Source organism: Solanum dulcamara, chromosome 11, assembly GCF_947179165.1.
Source record: "Solanum dulcamara chromosome 11, daSolDulc1.2, whole genome shotgun sequence".
In the NCBI taxonomy this organism is placed as follows: domain Eukaryota; kingdom Viridiplantae; phylum Streptophyta; class Magnoliopsida; order Solanales; family Solanaceae; genus Solanum; species Solanum dulcamara.
In genome coordinates, this window is record NC_077247.1 from 35104739 (window position 1) to 35118940 (window position 14202).

A 14202-nucleotide genomic window follows, 5' to 3' on the forward strand; every position below is an offset into this window, starting at 1 on the left:
GAAATCTACAGAACACAAAAATGAATTAGACTTGAATTAAAAATGAATTACATACACACTAAAATTGAATTAGAAGAGAATTTGAAACGAATGAAAATTGTAGCTAATAAAAAAGCCTTTAATGATCTATAGAACACAAAAATGAATTAAACTTGAAGTAAAAATGAATTACATACACACTAAAATTGAATTAGAAGAGATTTAGACACGAATGAAAATTGTAGCTAATGAAAAAATCTTTAGTGATCTATAGACCACAAAAATAAATTAAACTTGAACTAAAAATGAATTCTTGTAACAAGCTAATGACCTAAAACAAACAGAGTTTATTCTTTATTTCAAATGTCGTTCTTTATTCTTTATCTAAAGGCCTAACATCCTTGCAACTCAGCCTGTTGTGATCTTGTTGTCCACAATTGTTGCATGTTATTTTTTATTTTTCGAATTCATATTCTCTCAATTGCGTGTGTCTTTTATAATTTGGCCTCCGAGAGGTCTCTTTCCAAGAGGTTGAAGTAAAAACCCTTCAAGAACGTGTGTTGATATATTTTAAGTGCTTTCATTTGGAAGGGAATTCAAGTGAAATTGGTATGTCAACAATAAATTCCCTCTTTTGTAGTAATCATAGCAATATTTTTCTTAACCAGTGTGTTTTATTGTTAAAACAGCCAAAGCATGTGGGCATGACAGCTCATCTAATTGAAATCTCCCACGTGTGCATGTACGTTGTTGAAGACATACTTGGATTGTCTAATACCATCAAATACTGTATACACATATTCATTTGTCTCCCTAACCTATGGGGGAAAAACGAAAAAATATAAGAAGAAAAATGTTGGATGTAAATCAGAAGAAAGAATATTAGCAAAAAGAAATTTACAGATACCATACTCTTAATTTCTCCGATGCAGTTTTGTTACGCTATAGAATTTTTTCATACTTTTTTTCAAAGTAAAATTCTGAAAATATTGCCATTGACCTGTTATTATTCCATTTCTGAACAAGTTGTCTCATGAATTCTAGGAGGTGCATGTCACAACCCGAATCTGGGTGTGATGGCACTCATCTCAATCTACCGAGATAAGTCAGCCTAAAACTCAAGAGAAAGTGAATGCGGAAGAAAAAGAAATAAATCCAAATTTAACCTAACCAAAAATAAGTAAAATAAACTCAAACTCCCCCAAGATTGGTTGTCATGTGTACAAGCCACTAATACATTTCTGAAATATAAAAGAAAATACAGTCATAATGTCTTTGTCTCTAGAATAGGACTAAAACATATTAAAAGAGTAAGAGGTGTCCGCTAGATAGATGTAACAGCTACCTCAACACTCGAAATGATAGCCTTGGAAGTGGTAGAAAATGCTAGAAGATCAAGCAGGTCCGGACTCACAACCTACATAAGTGTGGAAGCAAGGGGTGAGTACCAAACAACACGGTACTCAGTAAGTGGATAACTAAAACTAAGCAAAACTTAATAGATACAAGTACTCCTGTCCTCCCAACCGAACCTCATTAACTACAACCTGCATAAAATCAGCCCAACTCTACACTTGTAATATAACAACAGTAATACAGTCCACAAATACTCATCAATAGTATCGTCAATAAATCATACCAAATCAAGTTCAGCACACACAGAGCAAATATAGGGGTAAACACAAATTCACAAATATCAGAAAGGTGCAATGCAATTCAATAAAATAATGCATGTTTGTCCTATCGGTACACATCTGCTGAATCACAGTCCGAACCCCATGGGAGACATTTCTGTCCATGTAACTTCCACGGAGCGTGTGGCCCGTCCTCTCAATATATATATCCCGTCAGGAGCGTGTGGCCCGACCCCTTTGTTTCATAATACCTGTCACGGAGCGTGTGGCCCAACCTCTTTTGTTTCATATCATTTTCAGTCTCAACACAATATGTCAGAACCAATGCAATCAATTCATGTTCATATAATTCACGATAATATTATGACAACAATAATAATATTTTCTATCTCACATCAACATAGTCATTTTATATGTCCAAAATAAACTCATAATCACAACATATCAATTCCACCAAAACATGTCATTAGATCACCATTGTATACCCCTCATCTCTATTTTTAAGGCCAATCATACAGACAATAACCTAGTTCAATCCTCATCACTCCCCAGTACATATAACACAGAAATACCAGCATCTACAAGGTTAAACTGAGGTTTAGAATTCAGTTGCCTTAATTAATCAAGCAATCACTCTGGGACTTGAGCCTTCCCTTTTCGTTGGGCCTCCAAATCAATGTAATCTAGTCAAATAAATAATCACAATAAGATTTTGGAGCTAAAAGCACCCATATTACCATATATCTAGCCTAGACCTAAATCTGTAATCAAGTTCCTAATGTTGATGTCAAATAACATGTCACTCTCATATTTTTCCAATTTCAAGTCTAGGGTTATATCTTAATCCCTTCAAATAGAATAAATCTAATGATATTCATATAATATAATATATTTAATATTTAATTGGGTATATCAATATATCACAATTTGAATAATAATATAATAACTATAAAAAGATTTGGAAGATAAATGAAAGCCAAGTAAAAAAAATTAGTACGTCAATTCACTGAATCCGAAATTTGCAGAATTTCAATTCATAACCCTATATTCCTTTATGTAATTCTAAATAGCCATTAGCTCCAATCATTTGGTCCTCCACTAACAACTACCACTATAATTTATCCCCTAAATATCTTAACAACTAATACCCCAACCTAAGGAAAATCAAATTGTTGCCTGTTGTTCATCCGCCAAGCTATATAATCATAAATAATGCCCCACTTTTGAATATAAATCTATACAAGATGGAAGTTAGATGTATATATATATTTTTTATTTTACCTGATCTACTCTCTGATTCCTGCATAAGTTCTCCACGAACTCCCTTTTCTGTGGTTATCCGCACAAGTGAACCTTCTCACCCAATGTATTTTCTTTTTTAAAAACAAAATAGTTATGCAGAAAACTCTACTAACTTATTTTAAATAAATATGGAATAAGTGGTATAAAGTATTAAATGTATTACCATTTTAGTCCATTAATTAATTAAGTTATCAAATTCACCCCTCAATTAAATAACTATAATTATCGAATAGTCCAAATTTATAATTTAATTTTTTTTCTTTTTTTTTCGGAGGGAGTATTTTATGGAAGAGAGATGACTCATTCTCAAAATGACCAAACGGGTCATTACAGTACAAGACTGTAAGAACTTTGGTATGTCTTATTCTTGAATTGATTGATTCTGCAATGTTGGATGCCATCATGCAAGTTCTATTTACCTGAGCATGCACACGTGATCATTTGTTGTATCCAATTTTAGCAAATAGTCTTTAATCCTCTTATCTATTTCTCAACAGTTTTCATATGTTGATTAAACTCTACCATTGTGTATGTTTTTGTCATAGAGTAGAACAACTTCGTTATCTTTTGCAGACTCTTTCTAAAGTTTTTCCTTATGTTTTGCAACAAGTTTCATATACACGCAAAATGAGATACTTCATTATAGACTATTGAAGTTTCCTTAACAATGCTTGCATGCCTATCCGAAAAGATACACATCTCTGATCTTTGACCAAATGCATCTCTGAATTATTCAAAAAACCACTTACAAGATGCATCATTCTCTGAATCAACAATGGCATAAGCAAGTTGCAGTATACTCCCTACATTAGGTATAATGTTTAATACATTTTTGTTTCATGCATAACACATTTTTAATACATAGTGCAAACTTTTAATACAAATTAGAATTTCATTTATAGAAGCACTAGTATTGTATTCGAAAAGTCTCACCTGCTACATCTAAGGTATTAGCTATTAGCATTATCCCTTTGTATGATCCTTTTAGAAAAGTTCCATCAACAACTACAATTGGTCTACAATACTCTCATCCTTTTATCGATGTAAGAAGAGATACAAATTTATATAGGAAATGGTCATCCTCTTATTTGTGCAATCTTATATAAAAATCAGGGTAAATTGCCTCTAGCATGTGAAAGTAACTTGGTAACTTTGCATATCATTGAACTGAATCACCTCGGACTAATTCAAGAGCTTTTTCTTTATCTCTCCAAGCTTGCATATACGCATACCATATTCCTTTAAGATGTCATTTTGTATATCTCCTAGTGTGTAGTTGGCATTTGGATCAATATATATGGCAACAATAATACTCCCAACAACTGTCTTGGTTACTTGTCTTTTCGATAATGAATTATGTAGCAACAAACACATATGTTCGCTTTGAAAATCTCTAATAGCGAACATTTGAGATTTATTTACACTTGAAACGTGTGTACTCTAACTACAGTTTTCTCTGAGGCATTGTATTGAATAGCTATTGAAAAAAAATTGTTAATATACAATCAATAATATAAACTAACTTGAATTTGAGTCTTACCATGTTGAGCCTGATCTCAATGTCTTAAATTTGAAGTGTTTAAGAATGAAATGTCTTTTTAGTGCACTGATAAGGATATATTTATTCTTGTAAACTTGATGTTTCTCAAAAAAAGATTGATTGGGGTTAATAATGATGTTTGTTGTATTTTTTCTTGCTCATCAACTTTCTCACATGATCCAAAACCAATTAACTCTAACGCATCACCGATACCACTCAATACATTAGAAAAGTATGAATTGTGTGTAATACTCATATCTTCTGAAGTGTCTGAACATAATAGTGGAATTAGGGTGAAAATAATCTCCAAGTTGACTGATTAGCTTATTTTGACACATAAAGGTTATTTTGCCATATCTCTATGTTCCTTTTTAGTTTCAATATACATTTTTACCCCCACATCATTATGAATTTGAATTGGAAAAGACCTTTCATCAATCTTATATCTGATTTCAACTTTACTTGTTGATGTGTCTATCAATAATTAAGCAGCAATCACAGAAATGAGGCTAGCATACGTTGAATCAGTATTTATCAGCACGCCATCTGTCAAATAATTAATATACTTGTTGCTAGAATTTCATCGATCATTGAAGTAAAGCAGCACAACCAGATTAGTCATGTTTTTCTCTTGCACATTTTTTTTTGTTGAATTAGAAGAAAATTAGAGACGAATGAAACATGTAGCAAATGAAACTAGTCTTTAGTGATATGTAGACCACAAAAATGAATTAAACTTGAACAACAAATATATTACACACAGATTAAATTTAAATTAGAAGAGAATTTATACGCGAATGAAACTTGTAGCTAATAAAAAAGCCTTCAGTGATCTGTTGGCCACAAAAATAAATTAAACTTGAACAATAAATATATTACACACGCATTAAATTTGAGTTAGAAGAGAATTAGACACAAATGAAACCTGTAGCTAATGAAAAAATCTTCAGTGGTCTGTTGACCATAAAAAATGAATTAAACTTGAACAAAAACTGTATTAAACACATTAAACTTGAATTAGAAGAGAATTAGAGACGAATGAAATATGTAGCTAATAAAACCAGCCTTCAGTGATCTGTATGCCACAAAAATAAATTAAACTTGAACAACAAATGTATTACACATACATTAGACTTGAATTAGAAGAGAATTAGACACGAATGAAACTTGTAGCTAATGAAAAAACCTTCAGTAGTGATCTGTAGACCACAAAAAATGAATTAAACTCGAATAAAAAATATATTACACACATTAAACAAGTAAACAAGTAATCGTGATAAACGTAGAAACAAAAATAAATTTTCATATTTAATCACAACTGAATAAAAATCGTAGGACAAAGACCTATATCACTAATGAATTAGGCATGCAATCTAATTCAAACCTTCAAACAATTAAACATTCAACCATTCAAACCTTTAATTAATCACAGATCTGTACTCAAAAATTACAATTCTTCAACTGATTCAAATCTGCATTCACCTAAAATTCGTAATTCTTCTGCAATAACCACTGAATACACATCACTGAATTCCAAAATTGGAGTATTAATGTTGTAGAAAGTCGTGGTTGAGAAGCTAGGAAGGTAAGTATTGCCCTAATTTTTGGAAAAATTGTGGGGTGAGAAGATTGGACTAAATATTGGTTTAACAAATTTGGAGAGAAATAGGGGAAGAAAAAATCGCGGGTGAAAGTTTTATAAGAGTAACGACCGTATTTAATTTAATTCAAACAATTTGATATATATGGTTAAAATAATTGTGTTGCTATATGTGGTAAATATTTCTTGAATATGGTAAAATTAAAAAATACCTTATAACTTATTTAGGTTACCACAACTAACATTAAGAACTTATGTAATTTAATATTTATTTAACGTTATGCCAGGCACATACATTGAATTAAATGACGAAACTTATATTGAATATAAAATATGTCACCTCCTTTAATCATATACATTAGCCTCATATTAAAAAGTCATAAACCTTCAAGCATATTTCGAATAAGGTGGATATGTATAATTATAAATTTTATCTAACACGCATAATCAATGATAATGCTTGTTGATTCATACAAATTTAGTTAACAAAAAAGAAGTGAATGAAAAATTAAAATAAACGATTGAATTGAGGATTAGGAAGAATTGTAGAACATATCTAAAAATGGTGGTACTCTATTGAGAAGATGAAAATAGTAGTGAAAGATCACTATGATGGTTTTTTAGGAAGAGGATGATTCTACATTTTTTTTATCTTATCTAAATTTATTAATAATTACTCCTATGAAGAGAGTTTGAAATTATATTTTTACCCTTGATCGTCCTTTTTCTATATCTATAATATATAGATATGAAAAGATTCGTTTATGAGCCCAATATTAATAAATTAAATTATGTTTATAATTGCTTAATTATTATATTTGAAAAATAAACTAATCATTAATAGTTACAGCCAAACACGATTGAGAATTGTAATGAAGATCACACTTTACAATTAATTATTTTTTCTATTTTTAAATTGTCACGATTCACATAAACTTAATTTCTCTAAGTTATATATGAGCTAACACTTTTAAAATTCAAAGCTTATATGTATAAAAAAAAATGCTAATGCACATAATTAAGAATAATAATATGAATAGATCAAAGAAAGAATAGACTAAACAATGACACGCAGATATGAAGAAAACACCTCTTTAATTGAACTTGTAGTTTTATGCAACACAATTTCGACAAAAATATATTTGTACTACAGTGTATTTATTATGCAAGATGGGTTTTTAGTTAAGATTAATTGATGCATGATGTGTTTGTAAAATATTTCTTTTATTGTTGTTACTGTTTGTTATCACTGTTTTCTTTTCTGCTCTCAAAGTTGCGTGCTTAAAAAATGAATTCTCTACCCACACTTTGAAATGTTACACGAAAATACCTACAGAAAATTACCACAACCCAAAGTCGCACCAAATAGCCACTGAGTTAAAAATAAATACTCGAACTAATAGAAGCACATGCATATCAGATTTGAGCCAACAAAAATAGAAGTTTTAAATAATAGAATGGAAAATCTCACTGAACTTTAATATAAAAAGATACACACTGAAGTAACGATATGAATAACGTCTGTATACACTATATTCTCGTCAAATCTTAATTATACGATTATACTGAATATGTATGTATTATTGTTGTTGATCATGATAAATTAATACAATCCAATAGAGAAATATTCTGTACGAATAACTTTGTATCATCTATTTATTCTTCTATGCAATATTAAATAAGTGGAATAGCTTAGAATATCCTCATATTTGTACTGAATTGTCATCCTAACCTTTGTACTTGATTTTGTGTTAACATTGTTCACATCGATTTTATTTATTATATTTGTAAAAAAATAAAATTACACATTTCTCTTCCTAATTACTAAGTATTTGATTTGCTCGCATGTACTTGTTTTAATGAGCCAATGAAAAACAACACTAAAGCTGAAATAAACTTTAAAAACAATATATCACTGCCAATTTTAAAACACACATGTTAGTTTTTAGAAATACTTATTATTCCATCTTTCTTATTTATATGACTAATTTTTCTTTTTAATTAAAAATAACATATTTTTATATTTAATAATAATTTAATATTAAAATATTTATTTACTTCGAATAAAATAATTTCTATTCATATAAATTTTTATGATTTATTTTAAATAATAATTTTTTATTTTTTTTCTTAAAATTCTGTTCCAAATCAAACTCTCGCAAATTAGGATGGACCCAATATATAAAAATATGGCGTGGGCTTTAGGTGTAATATCAAACCATATTTGTTTCAGTATGAGCCACGTGGCTATCCCTGTGGTTGCAAATGTTCAAAGGCTGCAAGTCTGTAATGATGAAAAAATGGCTCCACAAGTACAACAAAAGTATACTCTCGACATAGAATAAATATGGAATTAAATAATTATAGCCTAATTATACTCTTGTATTTTGTATATATAAATTGATGAGGTTAATAAAATATATTAAAGGATTAATCTCTTTCATGATATCAACTATCTAAGGCACGATCTGACCTTCTTCATTTTTCTCGAATTTTCGCTGCCGCCACCCCTCTCCTCTCCCTCTTCCTTTTTTCTAAATCACCATGTCTAACTCCAAATCTTCCTTTCATCCTGTTCTTATTGTATCCAACATCAAGAACCATGTTTTCATCACTCTTGAGATGGAGAACGTACAATATTCTACATGGGCGAAACTCTTTAAGATTCATGCAAGATCCCATCGAGTAATTGATCATATTATTCCTCCGGCAGCAGAAACAGAGAAACGGCCTCAACAAAAGGAGGACAAAGAGCTGTAGTCCACCGTTGATGCCACCGTTCTCCAATGGCTCTACGCTACTATCTCTCATGATCTTTTGCATACAATTCTTGAATCCGACACCACAGCGATGGAGACTTGGAATCGCTTGCGTGACATATTTTAGCATAACAAACACTCTCGTGCTGTCATGCTTGTGTACGACTTCACTCATGTAGACATGACAGATTTTTCGAATGTTTCTGCCTATTGTCAACATCTCAAATCTCTGGCGGATCAACTCAAGAATGTCGGCTCCCCGGTCGTTAACGATCGACTAGTTCTTCAACTGGCTTTTGGCCTTATCGAGCCCTACCAAGGTGTGGCCACTCTTATTCGCTAATGTGACCTTTTGCCTCAATTTTATCAAGCCCGTTCGATGCTCACTCTTGAGGAGGCTGGCCGTGCTAAGAAAGCGGCCCAAAGCTCCTCCACTGCCTTAGTTGCTCGCTCGACCGAGGGTCCTCGTGATGTGCCTGATAATTCTTCTTCCAACCGCAATACTAATGGTGGAGAGAGGAACCACAACCGAAGCAATAATTGTGGAAAGTATCGCATCAACAATGGTGGTCGTGGAGGCGGCAAAAGAGCTACCAGCATCGACGGTATTGCAGGCCGTAGTGGTCAACTGGAAGGAGGCAACAACAGCGGCACAGGGCAGCAGTCAGCGGGGCAGAACCCTCCGCCCTATTCACCATGGGCTGGCGGGCAGCAATGGACGTGGATGGCATCATGGGGTTCTTGGGTTATACCATCGTGTCCATATCCTTCAACTTCTTAGTCCCGATCCAATTATAGATGGCAGCAGCCACCACGAGTGGGTGTTCTTAGCCCCCGACCTCACCAAGCCTACACGACATCCCCTACTCCTACGGACATTGAAGTCGCCATGCATACTCTTGGGATCACTCCTCCGGATACAAATTGGTACATGGATACTAGTGCCACTTCTCACATGACATCCACACAAGGTAACCTCATGTCTTATTTTAATAAGAGCAATAAATGTGGTATAATTGTTGGTAATAGTCAATCAATTCCAATTCATGGCTATGGTCACACGACTTTGTCTTCCCCGTGTCCTCTCTTACACTTAAACAATATTCTTAATGCCCCCCACCTAGTTAAAAATTTGGTGTTCATCCGCAAATTTACCACTAATAACTCTGTCTCTGTTAATTTTGATCTCTTTAGATTTTTTGTGAAGGATTTTTAGATGGGGAGGCTGGTAATGAGATGTAACAATCGGGGAGAGCTTTATCCAATCACCAATCCAGTCACTTTACCATCTACTTTTGCTGTTTTGGCACCATCTCTTTGGCATGTTCATTTGGGTCACCCGGGAGCACCTGTGTTGAATTCCCTAAGGAAGAATAAATTGATTGATTATAATCAAAGTAGAGATATTCGTATTTGTCATTCTTGTCCTCTTGGAAAACATGTTAAGTTGTCATTTTATGCTTTGAATTCTAGCACTCTTATGCCATTTGATATTATACATAGTGATCTTTGGACATCACCCGTTTTGATTTCCTCAGGTCATCGATATTATGTCTTGTTTATGGATGATTATTCTAAATTCTTGTGGACGTTTCCTTTATCGCAAAAATCACAAACTTTTTCCAAATTTTTAACTTTCAAGACATTTATTCGAACTCACTTTGAGCGGGACATCAAGAATATTAAATGTGATAATGACACAGAATTTGATAATGGCCTCTTTTGGGACTTCTGTAAATCCAATGATCTATTATTTCGATTGTCATGTTCTCACACATCTTCTCAAAACGGGAAATCCAAAGGACAAATTCTTACGATTAATAACATTGTCCGTACCTTATTGGCCATGCTTCCCTTCCTCCTTACTTTTGGCATCATGTTTTGCAAATGGCAACTTACCTTCTCAACAGCCTTTCTCATAAACTGATAAACTATCAATCTCCTCTTTGCATTCTTTATCAAAAGGATCTCTCTTATTCCCATCTTCATGTATTTGGGTGTTTATTTTATCCTCTGATTTTCTCCACACTCATAAGCAAACTTCAACCCCAGTCAACTCCGTGTATTTTTTTGGAATATCCATCACATCATCGTGGGTATAAATGCTTTGATTTGTCATCTCAAAAAATCATTATTAACCATCACGTAATGTTCGATGAGACGCAATTTTCTTTTTCCAAGTTACATACTCCTCAAAATCACACGTACCAACTTTTAGATGATGGACCCTCTCCCTTTGTGGTTCGTCATCTCACTACCTCTACAAACCCACTGGATCGCCACCTTTCTTCCAAACCACTACCCATCCTGTCGTGCCCAGCCAGCAGATCTGCCCCCTCACTTGGGCAGATCGCTCCTTTGCTGCCTACTGGGACGACCCCAGCATTTTTTTCCACTCTCCCACCTAGCTCTCCTCCTCCACCCACTCTCGTCTCTCCCTCTAGTCTATCCACAGATCTTGTTATTAGAAGTCAACATGGGATCTATAAGCCTAAGAGGTCTTTCAACCTTCTTACATCCGTCTCGAAGTCCCCTCTACCCTATAACCCTGTGTCTGCTCTTCGTGACCCGAATTGAAAAATGACTATGGATAATGAATATAATGCACTTATTCAAAATAAGACGTGGGAGTTGGTGCCCCGTCCTCCAAATGTTAATGTTATTCAGTGTATGTGGATTTATGCTCATAAAGAAAAATTTGATGATTCGTTTGAGCGACATAAAGTTCGTCTTGTAGGTGATGGTAATACCCAATAGGTTGGCATGAATTGTGGTGAGACATTTAATCCAGTTGTAAAATTGGCGACTATTCGTACGGTTCTTAGCTTGTCTCTCTCCAAGGCGTGGCCGATTCATCAATTTGATGTCAAAAATGCTTTCTTACATGGCGAACTCAAGGAGACTATTTATATGTATCAACCTTTCAGCTATCGGGGTCCTGATAGACCCAAATCATGTGTGTTTGCTGAAGAAATCTCTTTATGGGTTGAAACAAGCTCCGCGGGCTTGGTATAAGTGATTTGTTGATTATGTCCATACCCGATCATTCCTTGTTTGTTTATCATCGAGATACTTCTATGGCTTATCTTTTATTGTATGTCGACGCTATTATTTTAACTTCTTCCTCTGATGTGCTCTACTGGTCTATCATATCGCTTCTTAACTCCGAATTTGCTATGAAAAATTTGGGCTAGTTAAGCTATTTCTTGGACATTGCTGTCACTCGTCATACAAGCAGTTTATTTTTATCTCAAAAGAAGTATGCGTTCGAGATCATTGACCGATCTGGCATGTCATCGTGTAAGCCATCCCCTTGAATCTCTCTCAGACTTTTCTACAATTTTTTAGAATTAGATATTCTACCAATATAAAGAGACGTTATCTCACTCCTCATTCATCAGTTCTCAGTTTTCTCCTTTCTAGTTCTTATAAGTTAAGTTTCTTTTTTTTTGTTTTATCTTTTCCATTTTCATGATTTCAGCTTTGTCCTCAAACGGATAAATTTTGATTTCTTCAAAAACTACAATTTTATGTGGTTAGAAATTCTGGGTTAAATTAATTTTTTTAAATTATCTTTATTAACATCTTTTAGATTTTGTATAATCTATTTGAAATTATTATGTGTTATTTGATATGTGTTTGTGTTGGAATGCATGATTATTTTTTTATCCTCACTTTAATTTTTATTTGGAGCTTTCTCTATTTTCTTTAAATGGCACAATGTTCATGTATTTTTGACATGTGATTTTGTTAGAATTTATTGGTTTTCTGTAGGAACTGTTTGATTTTAATTCTAGACTCATTTAAAACTTATTTCTCATTACTTTGAAAAAAAGAGTTAACATTAATGATTAATTTCGAATTTCAGAGTAATGATAGATTGAAGTGATGCTCAACATAAAATTCGGGCTCCTTTTATTTTCAAGTTACTACTTATCTTCGGGCTAATGATTCAGATATATTGTTAATATTTATTATCGTTACATTCATAATGAAATTTCTGTTTGTTATAGACATACGATCAAATTTATTATTGTTGTGGTTTGATGTTGAACTGTATGATTTAGTAGTTCCTAATTATTAATGTTTTACCTAATTTGGTGCATATTCATGTATGAATTTAACATTGATGTATAATCCTAGAAAAAGACTTGTTTGTATTTATAAATTTAGCCTTAGAATATAAGGTTTAAGCAAAGGATTCACAAGTTATGTGGTTGAAAAAGAAAGTTAGTGCTCAACCTATCTGATTGCATAAAATATGCACCTTTTTTGCTTGAGAATTTGACAGAGCAGCTATATGCACTTTTTTTTATTTTCACTTAAAGGTATAGCACTTGATAGTATTCATATCTTTACATTCTAGTGCAGGGATGGCAATATTTCAATTTTGTTCATCCAAAAGTACTTGATGAAGAAGTGATTCTTTCTTGTGTAGATGAGGTAATTAACTTTTTGTATTTTCGGCAATTTAGCAATTAATAAATGTCATTAATATTTATTTACAATCCTACCTATTCTGATTCAGAGCTGAAAAATTATGTAAGAGCAAGAATTCCTGTAGTAGATTATTCTGCTGGGTGTAGTGTTGGTCCTCCTAGTTTTACAACTCGGTTTTCAAGAGAACTGATTGTGTATGGAAATTTAAGGAGTAATGCAAAGGGGACCAAAGACTGTATCAGTATTGAACTCCCAATTTCAGAATAATCTAGTGCTTTTTTTGTGTGATTTGATGACCTAACTTTGAATTGAATAAACTGTTATAACTTCACATATTATAATGATGAGGAAATGGCCAATGTTTATTGCTGATTGTGAAGTGGGAATTTGGATGCTAAATACTTAGTTTTCCTTCAATCTTTTTTTCCCCTTTTTCCTGTTAAGTGTTTTCTCTTTAGGAATTGATGAAGACAAAGTTGTAAATAAGAGCTTAACTTTAGGAGTTATTTTCATTTTGACTTGAGTGAATGCCAAGACGAGTAGGCAATTTCCAGCTTTTCATGTTTTTAGCATCTCTATGAACTATACTCACTTTTTATGAATTACTTATGCTTTGTCTCTTTTATATCTGTGTTATTAATCAGACTTTTTTGGAAGGTACCTCTGCATTAGGTTGCTCGGACTCTTCAAAAGTGTTGTCGCATTCGTGTCAGATCATCCAAAAAGGCTATTAAGAGTCCCACATTGGATATGGATAGATAATTGGTCACATTGTATGATCTTGGACAATCTTCACCCTATGAGCTAGAGTTTGGGGTTAAGTGTCATGACTCAAAAACAGAGGTCATGATGGCACGCACCTCAAACCCCATACCGATGCGTAAGCTAAAAAGTAAAACCACATGAGACTTTCAAAGGGAAGGAAGGCCACAAACAATCGCGAAATAG

The 14202-nt window shown here is 33.1% G+C and overlaps 1 protein-coding gene across 1 annotated transcript; it reads left to right on the forward strand.

The window, feature by feature from the left end:
- Positions 1 to 8995: 8995 nt before the first annotated feature.
- LOC129872530 (uncharacterized) lies at positions 8996 to 9595 on the forward strand. Its single transcript, XM_055947494.1, has 2 exons — positions 8996 to 9134; positions 9186 to 9595. The coding sequence occupies exons 1-2, from the start codon at positions 8996 to 8998 to the stop codon at positions 9593 to 9595; spliced, it is 549 nt and encodes a 182-aa protein (XP_055803469.1).
- Positions 9596 to 14202: the final 4607 nt, after the last annotated feature.